Raw genomic sequence first — 25,462 nt, 5'->3', positions numbered from 1 at the left:
TGAAGAAAGGATTGCTGACTGGGTGTTGATGAGTACACTGTACATAAACCTTTCATAGCCATACAGGGTTTCAAACTGAGGCCTGGAAAGAGACCCAGGTTGCTGTTACAGCTTCTTAGGTCCCTGCATATTTTGCAAAATCTGATCTTTTCTTCCAGGTATCCTGGCCTAGTCCTAGGAGAGCTTTTCACTGGTCCAGCAGTAAGCCAGTCCCAGCTGGTGATGGTACATAACTCCAGATGCTACAAAGCTCAATGCAACAGATTTTTGCGACCTACTTCCTACTCTTTTGTTTTTCAAAATTTGAGAGATTTGGGAGTCTAGTTATATTTAATACCGAGAACCTATTTGGCTATTCTTTCACTGCTAAAACCTGTGAAAGGGAAAAAAGTTGAAGCACTGAACACATGGTTTGTTAGTGGACTGGATAGCACATACCTGATATTCCTGAGGTAAACGCTTTGGAAACTTCTGTAAGTTGCACACCGCTACTGCACGTTGATCTTGTCTACACATCAGCTGCAGAGGATTACTCCTCAGATTATCACAGTATGGCCTTACTATTTCTTGTCTGCAGAAATAACAACAAAAGTTCAGCATGCACTATGTTTTTAAAATGCCAACTCTAATATCAGTCTGGTGGTTCAATGACAGAACTGTAACAAAAACACTTTCACCAAAATGGAATAAATAAAGGTATAACAGTAATAAAACACAAGCAGAAACCAATCTTAACGGAGGAAAAAGCCTCAGACATGGGCCCGCCCACCTCCACAATGGTGGAATAGCGGTGTTCGGGCGATCACTTCACTGGCACAAAACCTCCTGTTTAGATGGTCCTAGCAATGTGTTTGAAAATTGCTTTCAGAGTTGAGTGAAGTAGAAGAAGATAATAACTTAACTTTCTCCTTTAAGGATCGGTACACCAACGGTGGCCAGCGTTTCACTGTCAAACTGCCTCAGGGTGTAACAAGTCCGATCACACTCTTTTGAGACGCGAGTGGTGCTGAGGCTGCAGCTCTACCACTAGGTTACTCGTCATCTCCAAAAAAGAAAAACACCACTCCTCTGCACCAGATGCTTGCTTTTTAATTTAAGAGCTCTTACATTAGATCTATTTTGTTGCAATGACGGTTTAGTGTTACCAAAAATAACAAATTGTGAATCTAAGGAGACTCATAGTAGGATGCACTAAGGCCACTTTTTTTTTTTTTTTACCGCAGCTTAGTAGAAGAACCCCACAGTAAACATCCAGCAGTGAATGGCAGCTATCTCTAAGTCAGGGCTCAACAAATCCCAGGCACCAGGTCGCTATAAGCAAAAAAAAAAAAACAAAAATCAGACCTGGCATCTAAGGTTTGGAGGCTGAACCCAAGCACATCTGCTGTTTCTTCATAAGAACATAAGAATTGCTCTGCTGGGTCAGACCAGTGGTCCATCGTGCCCAGCAGTCCCCCAACACTTCCCTCCCACCCTACAATTCTTCCAAACCTTTGCCGGTTGCAGCAGCCATAAATACACAACTGTCTGCAACCAGCCCTGGAACAATTCCTCTCCTGTGGCCTGTCAACACAGCTGATCTGGTAGCGCTATAGAAACGGAGAAGTAGTAGTACCGTGTATCCCCGAAAATAAGACACGGTCTTATATTAATTTTGGGCCCAAAAAACCCACTAGGTCTTATTTTCAGGGAAACAATGCCCAATCACAAACCCACAGCATCTTTTTATTCCCCCCCCCCCCCGTCGTGCAGCCGAACCCCCGCTGACCCTTCCAGCTCTCCCTCCCCTTGCCAACCATTACCTTCTTCCAAACAGTAGTGTCGTGGCAGCAATCTAAACGGGCTGCTTTGGGCCTTCTACCGCCGGGGCATTGGGTATGCCGCATTGCTGATGACATCATTAGTGATGCGGCAGAAAAGGCACCGAGCAGTGAGTTTAGAGATTGCTGCTATGACGCTACTGTTTGGAAGAAGGTAATGGTATGTTGGTCTCGTGGTCGGCGTGGGGAGGGAGAGATGGAAGAGTCGGCCCGAGGGGGGGAGGGGCACGATGCTGTTGCCTGCAAATCCAGCCAGCACTTCAACTAGGGCTTATTTTTGGAGTAGGGCTTATATTAAGACCTACCCCGAAAATCATGCTAAGGCTTATTTTTGGGATAGATCTTATTTTTGGGGAAACACAGTAGTAGTGGTGATAGCATGCTTTGGGAAGGACTTCTGGGACTGATTTACTGAAGTTTCTTTTTTTATGTAAAATCTGTTTTATGGAAAAGAATTGTGATATACAAAGTTGCATACAAAGGTCAAATCGTTTATGACTGTAACTAAACAAGAATCTTTAGTCGTCACTTTAACACTCCCCACCCCCTACCCTCCCTATGAACCAAACAGCATGACACAGAACACAAAAACAGCTTTAGTAAATCAGTTTCTAAAAGAGCTATTGCTGATCTGGGAAGGGATTCTTGCCCCCCTCCCTCCCCCCAAAATTCACTGTGGACAATATTGGAGAGGTGGAGGAGAACCAAGAGAGGTCTCAACTGCTGGTTTCTAGATTTAATAAATATTTATCAAGGCCTGCTCTAGGTGATACAAGTTTTTATTAAAATTTGATTGAGTCACTTATCTAAATTCTAAGTGAAATACAAAATTAATATATAATTTAAGAACATAAATACAAAAAAAAGCATGAACACAATCAGTTCTCAGAAAAATAGAGCAGCATCTACCAGCATTTAGTACTAATTAAATGTTAATGGATTTTATAACTCCTGAAATTGCGTCTATTAATGTTTACTGTAATTTTTGATATATCACTCTTCATAAAAAGTATCAATGTGGTAGAGTAATACCACCCTGCCTTTTCCTGCTAATAGAATTAATGGTAGATCATCAATGATGCATCCCTTTTATTTATTGGTAAATCATCCTACTTTGCATGCTGCTTGAAAACAGAATATACACTACAATATTTGTACTTCACACACATGCACTTTGACAGCTTTGGAAGATTTCAGTCTCCCATGAAATACCCCTCCAATTACAGCTCAAGGGAGCTTGTGTCTTAATTAAAAGATAACATTTTCCATTCATTAATATACACCATTTCATTGGTCATATAGCAATACCCTCCAGTCCCAACCTGGCTCATGGCCAAGACAACAGTTAAGAGGATGAGATGCTAAAGAGGAAGGGGCTTTATTCACAGCTGGCTCAGTAAGTGTTTTGTATAGACTACACTCCTACTAATAGAGAAGTGTGAGGTCCCTTCCCACTCACAAGAGTACTTTAACAAGCAATTTACACTAACGAGGTGTATGGGAACAGGGCTATTGTGAATCCCGCAGGGTCTGTGGGAATCCCCTCCAGACTCATAGGGATGGAAGGAGTTCCTCTGGGGATCCTGTGGGGGCCTATCTGCCTGTGTCCTCCTGAGTCCTGAGTTCTCTTCTCTAGAGCTTCAACAGGTTGCTGGCAGTGGTTCCTCCTCTATGTTGTTGATAGCTGACCCAGGCAGCTTCCCTCTGATGCCTTCTGGGCCAGCTGCCAGCAGTATAAGAGGAACCACTGTTGGTGGCAAACAGAGAGATGCTGCACAGGATGGAAAGGTGGGAAACAAGAGATGCTGCATGGGCTGGAAAAGTGAGAAGGGAGGGAAGAGAGATGCTGCACAGGCTGGGAGGTGAGTGGATGGGAAGGGAAAGATATGCAGCATGGTACTGGAGAGGGGTGATAGAAGGAGAAATGTTGGTCATGGGGCCAGTGGGCAGTGGCAAAAGATGCTGCACAGGGTCTGGAGAATGAGAGAGGAAGAAATGTTGGCTGTGTCAGTAGAGGGGGTGAGAGATGCACACCCTGGATCCCCTTATCTCTCTCTTTCTTTCCTCACTCCCTTTGCAGCGAGAGAGAGAGACACATACAGATATGTTGCACATGGATGGGGTTGGGGGGGGTGGAGGAGAGAGGAAGAAATGCTGTGCCGGGGTAGGGAGGGGAAAAATAGGGAGATTGATCCAGGGCAGAAGGGAGTGAGAATGCTGTACAATGGGAGGGAGGGAAGAGAGAGGGAGAAATGCTGGGCCATGATAGGAGGAACCAAAGGACAGCAACTGTTGAAATAATTTGCAGAAGACAGGAAAGCAGAAGAGAACCAACTTGATGGAAAAATAAAAATCTCCAAACACCAAAGGTAAAAAGAAAAATTATGTTCTTACCTGATAATTTTCTTTCCTTTGATCACAGCAGATGAATCCAGAGACGAGTGGGTTAAGTTCATCCACCAACAAGCAGAAATAGAGAAAAAATAAAGCTGAGCTTTGTGATATCTAAGATGGTAAGCTCACTGGTCTTCTAGTATTCCTCAAAACAAAACAAAACAAAACAAAACAAAGTAGCAGGATTCTCAAGAAGAGTCAGATAGTGGTTGAATTCATCTCCTAGTAGACTGCAGGCCGATCCCTATGGTGCAAAGGAGAAAATTGAAAGGAACAAAATGCAATATCAAGGGCAGGACTCTGGATTCATCTGCTGTGACTAAAGGAAGAAAATTATCAGGTAAGAACATAATTTTTTCTTCATCGTCTTCAGCAAGTTGAATCCAGAAATGAGTGCGATATAGCAAAATAGTCCTTGGTAGGGGTTTGGGGGGGGGAGGAGAGAGAGAGAAAAAAAGTATGTAGAATAAAGGACAGACCTAGCTAAGCAGTCCACTATACCCCAGGAAATGATGGATAGGCCAAGGCAGAACTGGTGAGGCAACATGAGGGCTGCCCAAGCAAAGGAGCAGTACCCTGGACCAAAACCACTGTATACCCAGCCTTGGAAGAGTGAGAGCTGCTCTACTCAATGGAAAGAAGCAAACTGGTAGACCTAGGATAGAAAAGGTCAGTGATGACAACCAAATCTAAGCTGCCAAGGCGCTCTCCGAAATGCGATGAATGAGCAGAGCTGGCAACCAAGGTTGGCCCCAGAAAAGAATGGGCGCATGTCTCCCTAGAGATGAAGCTGCCCCATGGGTATGTAGTGGAGTCAAAGAGGGTGCCTTGCTCGGCTGCCAGCAAAGAATGTGCACCTAGATATGGGACTGCACCTAACTGCAATGAGGGAACAGCACCTAGCAGTCCGCACAGCTGTGCTCGACAGTCAGCAACCGAACTGTGCTCTACAATGGAGCTCAGCAAGGACTCCAGGGAAGAATCAGCGTATGAAGCAGTACCAAGAAAGGATCTGGTGTGGCATTCTACAGCAGAGATGGAACTGAGCTGAGCATGCATTTAAAGCAGAAATGGAACTGAGCTGAGCAAGTATTCAAAGCAGAAGACTGCCTCCAGAGATAGAGTCACAGGAGCAGCGCTCAACAGGCAGCTATAGAACTGGGCCAAGCAGGCATCCAGAGCGGTGGAGTACATCCAGAGATGGGTCCAAGCTAAGCAGGCATCCAGGCGAAGAAGGCTTTGGGAGTGGCTTTCTACATTCAAAGAAATGGAGTCCTGTTAACAAGCAGTTGGAACTGAACTCTACATCCAGCGAGATGGAGCTCTGCCAACATTGTTCAGGTTTTTGAATATTGTGTCTTGAAGAGTAGTATGTGCGTATTTTGTAAACCACTTAGATTTGTAGTATATAAGAAATTTTTAAATAGATAAAAGTACAGCCAAAGAGATGGAGCCATGCCAACAAAGAGCAAGAGCCTCACCCCCACATCCAGACAGATGAAGTTGTGCCCATGGGCCAGTAGAGCCACACTGCACATCCACAGAGATGGAGCTATAGCAACATATAGAGCTAGGACTGTTCTCAACATCCAGAGAGATGGAGACGTGCCCAAGAACCGTTAGCACTGTGCTCTACAGCAAGAGAGATGGAGCCTTGCCAACATTCCACAGGAGTCATGCTTTACATCTAGAGAGATGGAGCTGTGGCCACTCTCTACTTCCCGACAGATGAAGATGTGCCCAAGAGTTGCACTCTACATCCAGAGAGACAGAGCTGAGGCCATAGAGCCAGAGCTGCTCTCTACATCCAGACAGATGGAGATGTGCCCAAGGGTCACTGGAACTGTGCTGTACATCCAGAGAGATGGAGCTTTGTCAGACAGGCAGGAGGTGCTACTTTCTGCCTTCACAAATGTAGCTGTGCCAAAGGGAAGTAGCTGCTCTTGATAGGCAGGATGCACCTTGCTCTCCATCTAGAGGTGGAGCTGTGTCCGAAAGGCAACATCAGAACATAACATTATACTTATAGACCGTGTTACCAAAAAGTTCTATGCGGTTTACAAAAGATTACAAACATTAAACATAATCGTGTATTTGAATGAGTCAGCTAGTCAGGTATTTGGAGAAAAGAAGTTTTTAGCTGTTTTCTAAAATGTCTGTAAGAAACAGCTGTGAGCAACAATGATCAAAATTCTTTTTCATGAGAAACTGCCTGAGATGCTAAAGAGTGATTTAGGAATTTCTTGCTTTTACAACCTTTTTACAGAAGGGAAATTGAACAGAGTATGAGTTTTTCTACTGAATTTGTGTATAGCTATGGAAAAGCTATTAGCCAGATAAGTAGGGGCTGCACCATATAAAACCTTATGGGCCACACTCTACTCCCAGACATGGAGATGTAGGTGGCACCTGCCAAATCGGCCAGTGGTGCTATCCTCTACTTCCTGCCATGAAGCAGAGATGATGCAGCAGGAGGCACTGTGTCCAACAGCCTGAGATGGAGCAGTGAAGATCAGGTAGGCTGCAAGACCCCTATATCCTGAGATGGAGAAGAGCAGAACTGTGGAGCTGTGCTGAAGAAGCAGGCGGCGCCACGCTCTCTCTCTCGAGATGCAGCTGAGATGAACAAACAGATGGCCACACCCACAGATTGACCTACACTCACCATTGAATAAGAGAAGCAAATGAAAACCAGCAGATAGAGAGATAGAGGCTTACGCTAAGACCACATATAGCAGAGAACTAGGATTACTGCCAAAGACAGATTCATGTGCTGAGGCTAGCCATTGCAGCCCCCCCACCTCTATGTTCAGAGGGGGGACCTTGAACCAAGGGCACATATAGCATGTGTTAAAGTGAGCTATGGAAGTTTCTTGCTCTACATCGAGAGATGGAGATATGTGCCAAGGGAAAATATGCCCACTCAGCATGCCCATACATCCAGCAGAGAAGTGGAGAGAGCATGAGTACAAACACACTCCTCCATACAGCAATGGCCAGGGCCTCCTCAGTCTACAATAAGGAGCCTCCTTGCTTGCCAGAAACTGGAAAGCTGACTCACCTGGGTTTAGCAACTGATTTTTGTCCCTACACAACTCTCTAATTTACACGATAATTTTATAAACTAGTTGTCTGTAATTCCTGATAGCAAATTTATTTATAATTTGTAGCTGAGAGCAAGAGAAACAAGGTAGAGACTGGAGAAATAACCACAATGCAGCAAATCTTCTATTTCCAAAGCTGTTTAAAACTTACATTTTTTAAAATAGAGTCCTTAATATTCTGTTTCCAGCTTCTACTGCCCAAGTAACACAAACAATTCTCTTGAACAGGACTCTCTTAATCATGGCTCCCTTCAGAACCTGGTACATTAGGGGCCATTCGGCTGATGGTGGTGATGTTTAGTAACAGATTCCTTCAGGAAGTTGTAAGCATTTTACCGATTGCCCCATGAGCCTCAAATGGATCTGAGAGAATGGGTTCTCCCAAAACAAGATATTCCTTTTCTTTAAAAGAAAATTAAGTCACAAGCCCCACTCTTTCCTCAATGACTCAGGGTTATTAGCGGTATATAAGAATTAAATTAAATTAAATTAAAGGAGCCTAGAAGTGAAAAAAAAAAATATAAAGAGTCACCCTGCTTAGAAATGTAATCCCCACTAAAATGGCTAGAGTATTACATTCATCTTCGGATGTGTGTTGGTCTTGTCATCAGCAACTTGGAGTTAACTCTCTTGCAACTTCTTTATACATGCCCTAATATGCAAATTTATTGGTCAGCTATCTGGTCCAGAATACAAGTGATAATGCATATGAATAATAATATGTTACCTTTGCCATATAAATCTATCATACTGCATTCCGCAAACCCAGATATCACATTACCAGCATCATTCAATAAAATCTTTGATTCTATGATTGTGCTAGCCATTCCATCATATTATCTGCAATTAACTCTAAGCTTAACTTCCTTGAATGGAGGAACCATCTCTGTGTTATTAGGAAATATGAGGAAATAATAGCGATTAAGCAAAATAATATTGCTTATTTTACTAGAACGTGGGCCCCTTTAGACGAGTTCTATAAGGACTTCAATGATAACATTAATTGACCCTTTATGCTTTGAGAGTACGAAACTTTATTCTATTGTAGTACTGTATTATTGATACGCTATATATACATTTCTGCAATGTAGTACTGTGTTTCTGTAGTTTATTTTAAAAATTCAATAAAATATTATAAAAAAAGAAATGTCCCTGTTCAAACTAACATTGACATTTTAAGTACATGTAAGAAAATATTTTACCTCTTTTTCTGTTGGGCAATCCAGAATTTACAGCTTTTCATTGCAAAGTCACAGCCTTTATTACGACCCCAATCCAACTTCCCAGCCATGCTGTAATTGGCTCTATACCAACTGCAACAGTACATCAAACTGTCAGTACTAAAATACTTTAAAAGCCTGGAAATTATTCTCCAGGAACATACAGTACCAACATATAGCATACATAAAGACAGAAAAGAATGTAAAGTTTGTAAAATTTCCCAAGAGAATCCATTAAAGCAGCGACAGTGAATATGATAAACAACCCTAATTACAAGGGAAGGGGGGAGAATACCCGTTGAACTTGGCAGCTGCGCTACCACTGCTGTGAGAACTGAGGTAGACTCAGATGATTGTGACATCTGGAAGAACTGGCTGGTACAATACATGTATGTACATTTTTTTTTTTTATGAACTACTTGCCCTGTATCTTCCATTAAAGCTAGAGTGATCCTAGAGAAGACTCTGTTCTGTGTGTGGGATCCTGTCATTGCTTCATTCTGAAAAGAAAATAAGTACCAATGAACCTCAGGAGAAATGATTTATTATTATATGATGAACACAATGAAGTATTTTCACAAAATTTTAGTTTTGCACAGAGCAATTCACAACAAGCTTAACATTTAATTGTATTTAGACAATTGTATTTAGCTTAATATTTAAATTGTATTTAGACAAAGATTCTTACATTTTTCATTGGTCATTCCTCCTTCCACCTCCAGGGGAAGACAATTGTCAGAAAACATTCGGAAGACATGAAAGAAACTATCTTTTAGTGTTGTTTTCAGGCATATCCTTCCTCAGTCCACCAGGATATGCTTTCCTAGTGAGTAGTGGTGCTGGCAGGAGGGCACTATAATGCTGTAATGTAATGGATAGTGTGCAAGACATGTTTGTGGAGTATGCTGTAGATTTTTCTACATATGAGATGCCTCCTTTTCATGTGATTCTGGGTAAATCTAGTTAGAAGCATAGTGAAAGTTAAGGCCATGCCCAATAGAAACTTATGAAAAGTTGGAACACAAATATAAATAAATCTGAATATGGATTGCAGCCAAGGCCAGAAAAACACTACAGATTAATATTAAGGAAAAGCATAATAATATTCTCTTTATGTATTTTGCTATTAAGTCAGATCATAGAGGAAATCTGGTATTAGATATACAACACACTTCTAGAGGTATTAATGACTCCATTTTGTATTAATCTTCCTCCATTTTGGTTTCTGTCCTTCTATGTGCCTGTTCGTTAAAGGATTCGCACCAAAAGATCCTCATGGCCTAATTGATACCAGATGTTCTTGAGCTGGTTAGCTTGATTTTACATTCCAATGCTGGATATAGAAGAAAATCTTTCTTGAATAGGCTTTGAAAGCATAATTGATTACGAATGAAATATGTCATCTGATTTATGAATGTTTGGGGCCCCGAATGTGTGAGAGAATGTGAGTGATTATGAATGTGAATTGTATCTTTATGTATTTTAAACCTGAAGAAATCCTGAGAAGACAACATCTGCAATTTGACCTCTCTGACCTTTAAGCTAGGCAATTCTCTCTACAATGTGACATTCCAGGAAGCCTGGTGTCTGTTTCAAGGCTTCTTTAAGCCCATATTAAGAAAGTCTCAGTAAAGGGGGTCTGGGTCTTTTCTTGTGGGTGTCAGTGAAATTTGAAGCTGTCAGCGTTACTGAGTCTTGATTAGAAAGCTGGTTTGAGCTAAACTGTTAAAAAAAACTATTGAGAGTAAAAAAGTGTTCACAAAAATATGATTTGTAAAACTTTTTTTGAGCCTGGCAACTATGTTAAAATAAATTTTTTTGTTCAAACCTAAGGACGGCCTCTGTTGGCTGATTGGTTGACAGGTGTGATGTCATTCTAGGCACTGCAAAAATATATAAGTGAACCTGGTGGCAGGGGTTTCCCTGAGACCATGTATTGCTTCAGAAGAGCAATTTTCACGCCTGACGGGTCTCCATTACACATATGCCTTCTGATATGAGAATTTGTAGTTAATATTAATAAACAATATTGGACTGGTAATATATATGCAATTGTCATTCCTAGGCAACTAAGGGCAGGGTTTGGTAAGTTATCCTGTTCACTAGCCAGACTGATAAGGTTTCCTATAATACACAAGGCAGATTAGCTGGCTCAGAATGACATGAAAAACCTCACAGAATTCATCTTTCTAGTTTTTCTCGTCATGCTAGATCCTCAGAGATAAACTGTTCTCAAAGGGAATGCTTTCATGATTGCCTGCAAAATCTGTCAGCCTAAAAACGGCATAGGAAGAATCTTGAAAGTCTACATGTCAATATTCAGCCCCTCTACCCTTATCACCATAATTTGAAAATGACTAAATTTACATGTTTTCAAACTATATTATACATCAGAAGCAGAAAACCTGTGAGAGAATCCATGGAACTGTTGGATGATCAAGGATAAAAGGAGCGCTCAGGGAGGATAAGGCCATAGTGGAGAGACTGAATGAATTCTTTGCTTCAGTCTTTACACAATGTAAGAGATCTACCTGAACTGGAAATGGTTTTCAAGGGTGTTGATGCAGAGGAACTGAAAGAAATCTCAGTGAATCTGGAAGTTGTACTAAGCCAAATCATCAAATTAAAAAGTGATAAATCGCCTGGATCGGATGGTACTAAATACTCAAACATGAAATTGCTGACCTGCTGTTAGTGATCTGTAATTAGTTGCTAAAATCATCTGTAGTACCTGAAGACTAGAGGGTGGCCAATGTTACGTTGATTTTTAAAAAGAGTTCCAGGGGAGATCCGGAAAATTGTGGAACATGTAGACAAACATGATTTCATGAGACGGAGTTAGCATGGGTTCAGCCGAGAGAGATCGTGCCTCACCAAATTACTTGACTTGTTTGAAGGTGTGAATAAACATGTGGATAAAGGTGAGCCGGAGTTCTATTCTTTGGTAAACTATTATTTTGATATGTAAAAAGTCATCAAATGAAATGGAGAAAAACTTAAATATATATCTTGATAAGCAAAAATACTGCCACATAGGACTGAATGTCCCCAAGTACTGACCTCCAGTAATCGTTTTTCCCAATGGTTGAGCTCTGTGCCCAGACCTCCTTGATTCTCAAGCTCCATTCCTTCAAGAACTGGGCAGTTAAAATGCTTCCGAGCCTCCTCCTATAAATTAAGTTTACCATTAGAACAGCTTAAAATACTAAACATGAAAAAAAAAAAAAAAATTATGCACATGCTTTGTTAGTATATGGAGAAAACCCAAAGTTACTTACCTGTAGCAGGGATTCTTCAGAGACAGCAGGATATGAAGTCTTTGCAAAAGAGTGACATCACCAATGGAACCCAGTACAGAACAAAGGAGTTCTATTCTTTGGTAAACTAAGGTACGAGACTGAAGTGGTCCTGTGTAACAGCAGATGAAAGTGGTGCACATGAACGGTGAGCCTGCTCAAAATTCTAGAAATCTAGGTTTGGACTCTGATTTATAAGATGACAATTGTACAGAATATTGTTTGTTTTTATACTTTAATAAAATAAGTTCAGTATAAAACTATTTGAGGCTTGTGTGGATGGGATCAGATGGTTTGCAGGGACAGGGCGGAGACAAGGACAATTTTTTTCCCTGTGTCATTCTCAAGTATGTATCCTGCTGTTCTCAGAAAACACATGCTACAGGTAACTTGGTTTTCTCCAAGGATAGGTAAGATATGAAGTCCTTACAACATGGGATTCCCTATCTACAGGCTCCCTTCAACAGAAGAGAAAAAAATGTATTTTGCAAAGACAGTGCTTTTTTCTGTTTGCTTGTTTTTCTTTACACTGGTAATAAGCATAATTTTTTTAAAAGGCAACCTGGAACTGAAAGAAATGGAGTTAGTTTCTAGTCCTATAACAGATTCTTGAGAACTGTCTGGCTAAACCATCGGACATCCTGCTCTAAGCAATAATGAGATGTGAATGTATGACCAGAATTACAGCTCTACAAATCTATTTCACAGAGGCTGACCTCAAGTGGCTACTGACCCTGTCATAGTTGTAACAATCCTCAAAAATCAGGACTGCTTGCATATAATTAAGAGAGATGCAATTTGTTCGCCATTTAGAGATTTGCCAACAGAAGGCTTCTGGGTCAGCCACTTATGTGCAGCACTTAATCACTGTGTGCACCGCCCACCGCAAGGAGCACTGCTGAAGGAGCGAGTATGGCTCCAAGAAGATTGTCACGGAAGCGGCAGGCAGGAACGCGAGATCCCAGGCAGCAGTGGTGGATGGATGGACTAAAATTGGCAGCCAGGCCAATACCCCCTAGGATACATGTACCACAGGTTGAGAAACACTGCTATAGAGCATTCAATTTAAATGACATTGTGGCTTACTGTGTAGAAAAACAACCTCTTGCTAAAAAGGTATTATTCTGTTACATTTCGTGAAAGCTGAAAAAGTGATATAATAAGTCTTAAAATGAGAAAATCAGTAGAGGGGAAGAATATTGTCAAACCAATATGCCAGTAAGCATGAAATCTCCTTAAAGATTTAACAAGGAAAGTGTGAATGGATTTAATATCGTTGTTAAAACCGAAAGTTGGTTTAGTGTTTTTTATTTTTTTTTATTTTTTATTTTTTTTGGGGGGGGTTAAGTAAAGGATATAACAGTACTAGGAATGGGATCTATGAAAGCATATGCCTAGAAGGAAAGTAGTTGAACTTTTAAACCAACTTTTGATTTTAACAAGGATATTAAATCCATTCACACTTTCCTTGTTAAATCTTTTGCAACTGTTAAAATGCACCTTTTGCAATTCTTAAAATGCCAGTGTACTTTTTTACTGTCTATGCCAGGGCTCTGTGGATGACATCATCCACATGTGAGAATATGCTCTCTATTTGTCCTAGGATAAATATTGGTAGGACAATAGACCGATTAAGTTAAAACGCCAACACAACCTTAGGAAGGAACTTTGCACAGAACTACATGTAAAAGTTTCATATAAGGTGGATCAGTTACTAGGCCTACAGCTCGCTCACTGCAAACTACAGTTGCTACCACCAAAAACAAGAGCTTTCAGGTCAAGTACTTAAGCTGACAAGTATTAAGCAGCTCAAAAGGACCTTTTACCAACTGGGTTAAAACAATACCGAGGTTCCATGGTACTGCGGGAGACCTCAAGGGATGTTTCAATAGAAGCCCCGCATAAATTGAACTAAAGGGTTTCAGAGATGAGTTTATTTTCTACAAGGTGATGATGTGCCAAATGCGCTAAGCTGTACCCCGAGGAAGCTGGTCTTTAAAGCTAATTCTAAAAGACAGAAAACATAGAAACACGATGGCAGATAAAAGCCAAGTGACCCATTTAGTCTGTCCATCTGCAGCATCTACTACTCCTCCTCCCCCCAAGTGATCCCATGTGCCTGTCCCACGCTTTCTTGAATTCACCAGGAGACTATTCCAAGCATCTACCATCCTTTTTGTAAAAATGTATTTCCTTCGATTACTTTTGAGCCTATAACCTTTTAACTGCATCCTATACCCTCTTATTTCAGAGTTTTCCTTCATTTGAGAAAGGTTCATCTCCTGTACATTAATGCCACAGACCAATTTAAAAGTCTCAATCATATCCCCTCTTTCCCACCTTTCTTAGCAGTCAAGTTTTAAAAATGCTCAAGGTGCCGACATATATGGTAATAATAATAACAACAGTTTATATACCGCAGGACCGTGAAGTTCTATGTGGTTTACAATGATTAAAAGATGCTACAGATTGAGTGGAATTAACAAAGTTCAGAGTTAGTGATTAACAGTTCTAAAGATCATTTGTTGAGGACTAAGATATGGTAGAGGGGGATCAGTTACAATGGGATGTGGGACACCCACTGCTCAGTTAGTTTAGCAAAGCAAGAGAGATTGGCAAATACAGAAAAAGCAGGAGAAGGAAAAATTATGTTCTTACCTGTTAATTTTCTTTCCCTTAGACGCAGCAGATGAATCCAGAGACCAATGGGATAGCTCACATCTACCAGCAGGCGGAGATAGAGAAACTGATTAACAGGTGGTCCTATTGGCTGGCACTCCTCCTGTCTCATCAGTATAGCTCCTTGCCCAAGCACACATAACCAGCAATAGGCATAGCATGTAAAAAATTTCTTTCCCATAACACATGCAATAATACAGAAAACAACCTGCCATAATAACAAACTGTGAAAGTTGCAAAAGAAAAAACCGAGAGACAATATCCAGAAAGGGTGAGGCTCTGGATTCATCTGCTGCGTCTAAGGGAAAGAAAATTAACAGGTAAGAACATAATTTTTCCTTCCCTAGCAACAGCAGCAGATGAATCCAGAGACCAATGGGATGTAGCAAAGCAATCCTCAATCTGGGTGGGAAGCAAATGCCGCCTCCGCAACAACCGAAGCACAAAACGCCCCTACCGCATGCGCCCCCACATCCAAGCAGAAATGTGGAGAGAAAGCACTCTCGGAAGACCAATTAGCCACGAGACAAATCTCCTCCAAGGAAAAAACCTCTGGGCCGAGCCCAAGAAGTAGCCATCGCTCCAGCGGAATGGTCATGAAATTCTTTCGCCAACCGCTTCCCTGCCAGCAAGCAAGCATAAAGAATGTCCTCCTGGACCCATTGAGCGATGGAGGCTACAGACGCCGCCAAATGTTTGAGGTGTCCCTTGAAGAATACAAAAAGGAGATATAAACAACTAAAAGTCGTTAGAAACCGAGCTCACAGAGAACGCTACGTACATATCAAAAAATGCAGTGAATAAAAGCACTGCTCCCAATTTCTCCTCCCAGGAAGAAGGAAGGAAAAGCGAGCATGACATAAAAGAAAGGATGACACCCCCCTAGAAAGAAATAATGGTACCATCCGAACTGATACCCCATATTTCGGAAATCAGAAATAGGAATCCCCGTTGAACAAGGCCTGCAACATAGAAAACTGCAAAGCTGAAACATGGCCACAAGAAACCCCATGTTCAACGGCACAGCCCTTTAGAGTCCCAAAAGACAAGGATGAAATGAAGCCTTTGGTAAACTGAGAAGAAGTACGTGAAGATTGTACTCCAAACCGGGCTTTCTAAGAGGCGCATGAATATACCACACTCTGTTTAGGACCTGAACTACATGAAGCTGAGAAGTAAGCGAAGAGCAATATACCTAGCCCTTGTAACAAGCCAAGAATGGCACTAGAAGCTGAAGGGAATTGAACGCTAAGCCCTCGGCAATACACCTGTGCCAAAAAGGAACTCTGGAGTGGTTCAAACGTTAAGAAGCACTCAAGAAAGGAAAAACCTCCAAAAGGAAGCAGAAGCCACAGGAGAAGACGTCCGTAGCACCTGGATAAGAGAAGAAACAACCTGCTTCGCATAACCCTTACACGTCAGCCAAGATTTTTCAAAAAAACTAGGTTGTAATACTAAAGTAGTACAAATATCCATGTTGAACGGACCCTAGGCAAGCAAAGCCGGAGATACCAGGAAACTTCTTAGTCCGGCTGTCGAAAGACTCAACAAATACGCAAAGTAAGGATGGCATCGCCAATCCAGAGATTCTACAAATACTGTGCCCGGAAAGCGAGCTCGAGGTGGCAAATCCAAGCCATCATCAGCCAGCGGAAAACACTGAAAAAGAGAAGGCAGAAGCGAGAAAGGAGCCATGCAGCTACCCCCTCTAACTCCCAGTTCCTGGGCACGCCGAAGAAGCTAGGAAGCTTAGAATTGAGAGACGAGGCCATGAGGTCTAGGTCAAGCAGATCTCACGTCCATAAAAAGAGCTAGAACGCTTGAGCCACAAATCTCAATATCCAGGATGCAGAAGATTACACTATTACTAACATGCACACTTTCCAGAGCATACACAGCGCTGTACACTGTCACATACAAGAAATGGCACAAAAACTTGGATATGGTGAATATCACAATGAATACAAAAAACATTTTCACCAAAAGGAAAAAGCTGAAGGTATATAATAAACAGAAACACAAGCAGAGACCAGTTTATACGGAGGAAAAAGCCTCAGACAGGGGCCCACCCACCTCCACAATGGTGGAATAACGGTGTTCAGGCGATCACTTCACTGGCATAAAACCTCCTTCTATAGTGGTCATAGCAATGTGTTTAAAAGTTATTATTTTCACTTATATTTTTGCTTTCAGATTTGAATGGTGAGAGAAGATAATGACTTAACTTTCTCCTTAGGGATCGGGACACCAACGGTGGCCAGCGTTTCACTGTCAAGCTGCCTCAGGGTGTAAACAAGTCCGATCACATTCTCACTTTCATGTGGACGCTCGCTTACGTCTCAAATGATCCTAAGATCTTAGGATCATTTGAGACGTAAGCGAGCGTCCACATGAAAGTGAGAATGTGATCGGACTTGTTTACACCCTGAGGCAGCTTGACAGTGAAACGCTGGCCACCGTTGGTGTCCCGATCCCTATGGAGAAAGTTAAGTCATTATCTTCTCTCACCATTCAAATCTGAAAGCAAAAATATAAGTGAAAATAATAACTTTTAAACACATTGCTATGACCACTATAGAAGGAGGTTTTATGCCAGTGAAGTGATCGCCTGAACACCGTTATTCCACCATTGTGGAGGTGGGTGGGCCCCTGTCTGAGGCTTTTTCCTCCGTATAAACTGGTCTCTGCTTGTGTTTCTGTTTATTATATACCTTCAGCTTTTTCCTTTTGGTGAAAGTGTTTTACATACAAGAAATGGGCCATGCTCAGATTCCGCGGAGAGAAAGTCTATCCAAACTCTTATCCTGATCCATAAAAGGATCTGCCAACAGAAGACGAAGATGAGAGTTCACCCATTGAAGCAGAACAACTTCACCTGCCAATGAGTACAACACCTACTGCTCAAGCAGTAGAGAAATACCCCCATCCTAATACTGACCAAAAGGACCCTCAGCGGCAATCCGGAAGAATGATCTGAAGCTCCAAAAAGGTAGCCTGACCCTGCTCAAGAGCAGAAGAATGAATAAGTACTGAGTCGCCTCTGAAGACCAGACTCCAGGAGCTGAGGATGGAAGCCACGGAGCCCCCCAACCCGACAGCCCGGGATGGTCGGTGGTCATGAGATAGTCCAGCAAAGACCGAGGCATGCCTTGAAAAGAGAAATCACGCTGAGCCACCAAATCATACAGAGTGATGCAGGAGGAGCATACCAAATAATTGGTGCCCTGAGAAACCGGGAACCACCAGAACAAAAGCGACTGCTGTAGCGTAAGAAGGGGAAAGCAAGCCGAAGTCCCCAGTGGAGTCAGCAATATGGATCCCAGAAACTGTACAGAATCCCATACTCTTGGTCATGGTAAGCGAAGAAGAAAACCAATCTGAGACCGAGACCCCACGCCCAAGTCTCCGGAAAGAAACACATGTCTCTCCTATATGAATAAAAACATCACCCAGATATACCTATAAATAGTACAGGAGAAAAGAGCGCTGTGCAAATTCAAAGATGCACGTGAGGAAAAGATATCACCCTTTTCGTGTCAGTCAAATGGCTCGACTGGAAGTCGTCCGAATCAAGCAGGTAGTCAAGAAGAAATTAGATGAATCGCCTGGTAGCGCCAAAACGGTACCACCGCCCACATCACCTAAAATGTTCGTGAAGCCTTGGGTAGGCGAAATGGCATGTGCCAAAACCGAAAGCGCCGCTCAGAGAGGCAGGCAAACCAAGTGCCGATTCGGAGTCCATAGAGTCTGCAGAAATGTGTAACCCCGAGAAACTATTTCAGAAGAATGGGATTCAGCCTGCCCAATGCCCCTGTCTCGGGCACCATGCAGTAAGTGGAACAACGTCCCTTAGTTCCTGAAGAACTACAAGAACTGTCCTGAGGACCAGTAACACTTAAAAGGGAAACACAAAACATAGAGACTCCAAGAACGAACTGGAAACCTGAGGAGGATGCAAAGATGCAAGCATCCTGAAAAATCTTCACAGCCTCCTGACCTGACATTATAGCATCTTCTCCCTCATGAGAAAGCCTGAAGAGTCATTGGAAGAAGTCAAGATCCCCTCAGAATGAAGTGCAGAAGGTCAAGGAATGGCAGGATGAGACTGTAGGATCTGCAAGAAGAGTCTCCTAGGAAAAATCAAGTTTCACAATACTGGAACCATGAAAACAGTACTAACCCCATGCAACATGAGCGAAATACGTATGTCCTTTAAAGTGAATACGTACTAGACTCAATCAAGGTGTTGCATCTACCGCCCTGTGGAAAACAATAGCATCCTTACAGGTAGCAGACAAAGCTCACATCGCTAATGAGAGCTTCAGGGATGAGGCTAACAGCCACATAGCGCGTGATCCTCCGTGGGTTTGATAGAATAGGTGACTGGCTCCTGGTTAAAAGGAGCTGTACAGCCCTTCCTGTCTGTTCAGGGGGGCCCGTCTAGCATGTGCCATGAGAAAATGGTGACAGGAGAAACCAGCGTGATAAGCATGGAAATATGAAGTCCAGGCCCCCTCAGAAATAGAGAAAGAGAGTCCTAGCCGCAGTAAGATGCGCAGTGTCATTATGCCCATAGAGACAGCCCGAACTTGGAAACTGTTTGTACTACCTTTAGGCATATATATCCTGTGCCACTACTAGACACATGCAGCTCAGCTCAGAGGCCCAAATAAGGACAGTTACCAACAGACAAAGGCTCAATCTGCAGGGACCCCCAAGAGAAACAATGAGATACCTGTGTGAAATACAGGGCACTATCTTACTGCTGATCTCACCGTGCTGTGAGTTGCCATATGTCGCCCCAGTCCGGAGACAAATCGAGACTGGGTGACCTAGCACAGGTCAGAGTCTCTCTGGTAAACCCCTTGAGTGCTAACCCCAGAGTCCGATTAAACAAGCAGCTTCCTTCAAGGGAGTACAGCAGGAACACAGACATAGACATATAAAGCTGCCCAAGCTTGTCCCAAAGCTGGTGAAACACATACAACTTGTCTGAATCGGAAAGGAGAGAAGCCTCGGCATACCCTGACCAAAGTCAGCTGGAAATAAACTACCGGAATGCCGCAGCTCTCCCGCCATCGCCGGAGACCCAAGCGCACGCCTGATTCTGACACGTGGCCGCTGCATCAACGCTCCTAGAAACATAGTCGGATTCAAGCCCCGCAAAATTTACCCTGCCGCGGCTTGCATAGAAATAAAATCAGACTCAGGGAATAACCAGAAGAACGGCCCACAGCGCCAGAAAAAACATGTCCCATCTCATGCTGCACATGGCCGTGACAAACACCGATGAAAGAGAGCCTCAGAATAAACAGGACTACTGCTGCACTGAAACCCAACAATGAGAACAAGTGCGAGCAAGAAATCGCACCGCTACTGCCGCGCTGTAACCAACAAGGACACCAAGCACGTGCATGCAAAGGGTGGGAAGTCCCAGCTCCCTCCAAGGATTTCTAGTCATAAAACTTAGCCACAATAAAATATCCATGCCTTAAATGTACGATGACCGAACCCACAGTACTAAGACTCCCAAACAGAACCTGAAGTTCAAACAACTGTAAAAGCCAGACATACTCACAGCTTGTTGTTAGGGCTGGTTGAAGCCAGTTTGCAGCAAAAGCATGGCATAATGTAGCAACTGTGGTCTCTTTTTTTTTACAGAGAAGGGAAAGAAGAAAAAAAATTGAGACCCAGTCAGACCCTCTAGCAATGGAGGGAGGGTGAGGCAGGGACAAGGGGGGGCCCAAGTGTAACCTCTAAAGCCGGCACCGTTCAGCCGGACACCCCTGTCTCACTGAAGAGAAAATCTCAACAGGAGAAATAGCACTGCCAGCTCACTGAAGAGAAACCTCAACAGGAGAAACAGAATGGCAGTCTCACTGAAGAGAAACCTCAACAGGAGAAACAGAATGGCAGTCTCGCTGAAGAGAAACCTCAACAGGAGAAAATAAAGTTCCAGCCACAGCCAGAATTCAGGAGCTAGTTGAATAGCGACCTTTTCCTGCTGGGAGATAGAGATTACTGATGAGACAGAAGGAGTGCCAGCCAATAGGACCACCTGTTAATCAGTTTCTCTATCTCCGCCTGCTGGTAGATGTGAGCTATCCCATTGGTCTCTGGATTCATCTGCTGCTGTTGCTAGAGAAAGGCGAATTCTGGGAAAGAGAGAGTAGAAAAGGCAAAGAGAAAAAGACCAAAGATCTCACGGCAGCAACTGAGCCACCAAACAATCCTCACCACCCTGACACTCTTCTGCAGTCAGAAATTCCACTTAAGCAGCAGAACTAGCAGCTGCCCAAAAAATATTGACTACTACTTTTGTCCCAACGTATCTACAACGTGTCTCCTTTTACTTCCGCTTCCGGAAGACACTTAAGACATCCCTTTTCTCCTCATAAGATGACTCTAGCCCCTCTGTCTCTACTGATCTCTTTGCCTCATTCACAATTCCTAATGTTAAAACACTGTACAAAGTGTTTTGTGAGCCACATTGAATCCTTGTTGAAAAATTGCAGGATATAAGACCTCTATAGTATAGTATTAGTATAGTATAGTTGTCAACTGTGAATTCCAAGCAGTATCAAAATTCAAAATATGTACAGCTTTATTTCATGCATTCGCAGTAACAAAATGTGAAATATGCCTTTTTTGTTTCATGAAATTTCTGAAAATAGCATGCAGTATAATTTGTCCTTACTCATAGTTTTATTTGGTTTGTTGTTCTCAGTTTAATTCTTCACAAAACACTATATTTGGAAATGAAGTCAAACAGGTCTTCTAGGTAGACATTTAGCCATATGAAATGGTTGAAAAAGAGTTCAACACGTCAGCCAGCACAATATACTTGAGGAAGACATCATGGCAGAATGGAACAATGGCAGGTCATCATTACACAATTTACTGCAGTCTCACCACAATCTCATTTATTCATAAATATACAAAGAAATAATTGTATAACATCCAAGCCAAAGATATGAACAAATTGGAGATCAAACATGAGGAGATCAAACAGAGCACAAAGCTTAAAGGGCAATGTCTCAACTTAACCAATACTGAGGTAAATGCCTTTTTCTTGTAGCCTTTCACTCCATTAAGCAAAAGCCCTTCATCTATTGGATCACCTCTGTATAATCCCTTCCCCCCCAAATCACTGAGATCTCAATTAGAATAATGAAGAAACATTAAAGAGGTAAAAAAAAAAACCCCAACAAAAAACAATTAGGTGACCATTTATCACGTAATTGGGAATGAAAGATACAGGTCAATTACTGAATGCAATATATCTCAAGTTTTGCACTAAAATGATTCGGCTACTTTTCCTGTCAATACCAAAATGTATGCATTATGAACTGAACCACACAGCGACATCAATGGAGGAATGCAACTCCATAAGTGCCTCAACAGAATAATTTTATGCCAGCAGTAACATTTACAAAATCCTTATTTTCATTAATATTAAAAAACCCAGCTAATGTTTGGATACCTCTATAAAAATAAATTCACATTCATTGGTGGCAAGGATAACAAAATCTGTGGCAACCCTCTTTCAAAGAAATACTTACAATAACTCGCGGAGTCACTAAGAGAAACACATCATGTTGCAAAATCTGATTGCCTCGCACATCCCATGACCTTACTGCTTTACGAACAACCTTGTTGCTCCACTGATATAAACCAAGACTGTAAAAAAAAGCATTGTTTTAGACAAGTGAAAGGTTTTCAAACGTTACAGCTGAAAAGAACAAAAAAGGCCTGAACACCTTAGCAATAATATACAGCTGCTTACACTTCAGGAGCTTGGACTAGTTTAAGAGAAGATGCAACAACACTAATTCAAAGGAGCTGATGAGGTCTATAAGAGAATCCCATTCAAAAGTAAGACCCAAAACATTTGGAAAAGTTTACAGTACAATGCCTTCAGCCAGAACAATCTCAAGCGCTCAGTGGCATAAGTTTTTGTGAATAATCTACCACACCTTGAGAACTTACTATAAAAAACTATTTCTCTCAACTAGCTATATAAATTGCTATGAAGAAAGGATAAACCGGATATTTTTCTGAGATTTTAGAAGGTAAATCTACCTTGGGTTAAACGATGGGAGTCCTGTAGCCTGCCTTGCTGTCCAAGGATTTCCATTATCATCATAGTAAAAAGCAAACAGCCCAGCAGAAAAACCCTTTGAAGAGAATGTGTGTTACTCAGTTCCTTTATCAGAAGCGATGATTTAAAACAGAAAAGTGAAAAATCATACAGCAAAAAATATATAGGCAAGTGTCACGTTACTGAATGCAATATACCTCAAGTTTTGCACTAAAATGATTCGGCTACTTTTCCTGTCAATGCCAAAAAGCACAGTTACTTACCGTAACAGGTGTTATCCAGCGACAGCAGGCAGATATTCTTAACGCATGGGTGACGTCATCGACGGAGCCACGGTATGGACCTTTTTAACTAGAAAGTTCTAGTTGGACGCACTGCGCATGCGCGAGTGCCTTTCCGCCCGACGGAGGAGAGCGTGGTCCCCAGTTAAAATAAGCCAGCTAAGAAGCCAACCCGGGGAGGAGGGTGGGACGTAAGAATATCTGCCTGCTGTCCCTGGATAACACCTGTTACGGTAAGTAACTGTGCTTTATCCCAGGACAAGCAGGCAGCATATTCTTAACGCATGGGTGACCTCCAAGCTAACAGAGAGGGAGGAGGGATGGTTGGCCATTAGGAAAATAAATTTTGTAACACAGATTGGCCGAAGTGTCCATCCCGTCTGGAGAAGGCATCCAGACAATAGTGAGTAGTGAACGTGTGAACTGAGGACCAAGTGGCAGCCTTGCAGATTTCCTCGATGGGCGTGGAACGGAGGAAAGCCACAGAAGCAGCCATAGCTCTGACCCTGTGGGCCGTGACAGCACCTTCCAGTGAGAGACCGGCCCGAGCATAACAGAACGCAATACAGGCAGCAAGCCAGTTGGAAAGCGTCCGTTTAGAGACAGGACGACCTAGACGGTTAGGATCGAAGGTCAGAAAGAGCTGAGGGGACGAGCGGCGAGCCCTGGTACGGTCAAGGTAGTATGCAAGGGCACGCTTACAATCCAGCGTGTGCAACGCCTGTTCCCCAGGAAGAGAATGGGGTTTAGGGAAAAAGACAGGCAACACAATGGACTGGTTGAGGTGAAAAGCCGAGACCACCTTGGGAAGGAATTTAGGATGGGTACGCAGAACCACCTTGTCATGGTGAAAAACAGTGAACGGTGGATCGGCGACCAGTGCATGCATCTCACTAACCCTCCTGGCAGAGGTGATGGCAATGAGGAAAAGCACCTTCCATGTTAGAAGTTTGAGCGAAGTTGTGGCAAGAGGCTCAAAAGGGGGTTTCCTGAGGGCTGATAAAACCACATTCAGGTCCCAGACGACAGGAGGAGGCTTCAGAGGTGGTTTGACATTGAAGAGGCCTCTCATGAACCAGGAAACCAGTGGATGAGCCGTGAGAGGTTTTCCGAGGATAGGCTCATGAAACGCAGTGATGGCACTGAGGTGGACTCTGATTGAGGTAGACTTGAGGCCAGCGTCGGAAAGAGAGAGCAAATAGTCCAGTACAGTTTCCACCGCTAATGAGGTGGGATCGTGATGATGCAGTAGACACCAAGAGGAGAACCTGGTCCACTTCTGATGGTAACATTGGAGGGTGGCCGGTTTCCTGGAGGCATCCAAAATGCGACGGACAGGCTGAGACAGATTCTCTGGAGAGGTCAGCACGAGAGAAACCAAGCTGTCAGGTGGAGCGAAGACAGATTGGGATGCAGTAGAGACTGACGTTACTGCGTAAGTAGGGTAGGAAACACAGGAAGAGGAATGGGCTCCCTGGAGCTGAGCTGAAGCAGGAGGGAGAACCAGTGTTGGCGAGGCCACCGAGGAGCGATGAGAATCATGGTGGCCCTGTCCCTGCGGAGTTTGGATAACGTCCGCAACATCAGAGGTAGTGGAGGAAAGGCATAGAGGAACCGATCCGTCCAGTCGAGCAGGAATGCATCTGGGGTCAGACGATGAGGAGAGAAGAGTCTGGAACAGAACTGGGGCAGCTGATGGTTGTGAGGCGCTGCAAAGAGGTCCACCTTCGGAGTGCCCCAGCGAGCAAAGATGGAGTGGAGTGTTGAAGGGTCCAGAGTCCACTCGTGAGGTTGAAGGATGCGGCTGAGATTGTCGGCCAGGGAGTTCTGTTCGCCCTGGATATAGACAGCCTTGAGGAAGAGATTACGGGCCGTGGCCCAGGTCCAGATGCTGAGAGCCTCCTGACAAAGGAGGCGAGATCCGGTGCCGCCTTGCTTGTTTATGTAGTACATGGCGACTTGATTGTCTGTGCACAGGAGAAGAACATGAGGGCATAGAAGGTGCTGGAAGGCCTTGAGAGCATAGAACATGGCTCTGAGTTCCAGGAAATTGATGTGATGTTGACACTCCTGAGGGGTCCAGAGTCCCTGGGTGCGTAGATCTCCCAGGTGAGCTCCCCACGCATAGGGGGAGGCATCCGTGGTTATGATCATGGAGTGAGGGGGTAGATGAAAGAGTAGACCCCTGGAAAGATTTGAGGAGTTCAACCACCATTGAAGAGATTGCTGAAGAGACGATGTCACAGAGATGGGATGAGAAAGAAGATCCATGGCAAGAGTCCATTGAGGTGTCCTGAGGTGGAGTCGCGCCAGAGGAAGCACATGGACCGTCGAGGCCATGTGGCCCAGGAGGACCATCATCTGTCGGGCAGGAATGGAGTGATGAAGGAGCACCTGACGACAGAGGTGGAGCAGGGTCCGTTGAAGGTCGGAGGGGAGAAACGCCCTCATTAGTGTGGTGTCGAGAACTGCTCCAATGAACTGAAGTCGCTGTGTGGGAAGCAGATGCGACTTGGGGTAGTTGATCTCGAACCCCAGGAGATGGAGGAAAGAGATGGTGTGATGAG

General features: G+C 43.3%; 1 protein-coding gene across 3 annotated transcripts in view; it reads right to left on the bottom strand.

Annotated features, from left to right (window-relative positions):
- LMLN (leishmanolysin like peptidase) overlaps positions 1–25,462 on the bottom strand; it is a 77,354-nt gene that overhangs the window by 12,794 nt on the left and 39,098 nt on the right. For all 3 annotated transcript variants that reach the window (XM_033945116.1, XM_033945118.1, XM_033945117.1), the window contains exons 8-13: positions 22,596–22,690; positions 22,076–22,193; positions 11,599–11,706; positions 8,962–9,038; positions 8,521–8,631; positions 439–571 (exon numbers count right to left, since the gene is read on the bottom strand). In XM_033945116.1, coding sequence (XP_033801007.1) covers positions 439–571; positions 8,521–8,631; positions 8,962–9,038; positions 11,599–11,706; positions 22,076–22,193; positions 22,596–22,690 — 642 coding nt within the window. The remainder of the gene's footprint in view (positions 1–438; positions 572–8,520; positions 8,632–8,961; positions 9,039–11,598; positions 11,707–22,075; positions 22,194–22,595; positions 22,691–25,462) is intronic.

Source organism: Geotrypetes seraphini, chromosome 5 (genome assembly GCF_902459505.1).
Source record: "Geotrypetes seraphini chromosome 5, aGeoSer1.1, whole genome shotgun sequence".
Taxonomy (NCBI): domain Eukaryota; kingdom Metazoa; phylum Chordata; class Amphibia; order Gymnophiona; family Dermophiidae; genus Geotrypetes; species Geotrypetes seraphini.
Note: the sequence above shows the minus strand (reverse complement) of the source record. Positions and strands in the feature narration are given on the sequence as shown.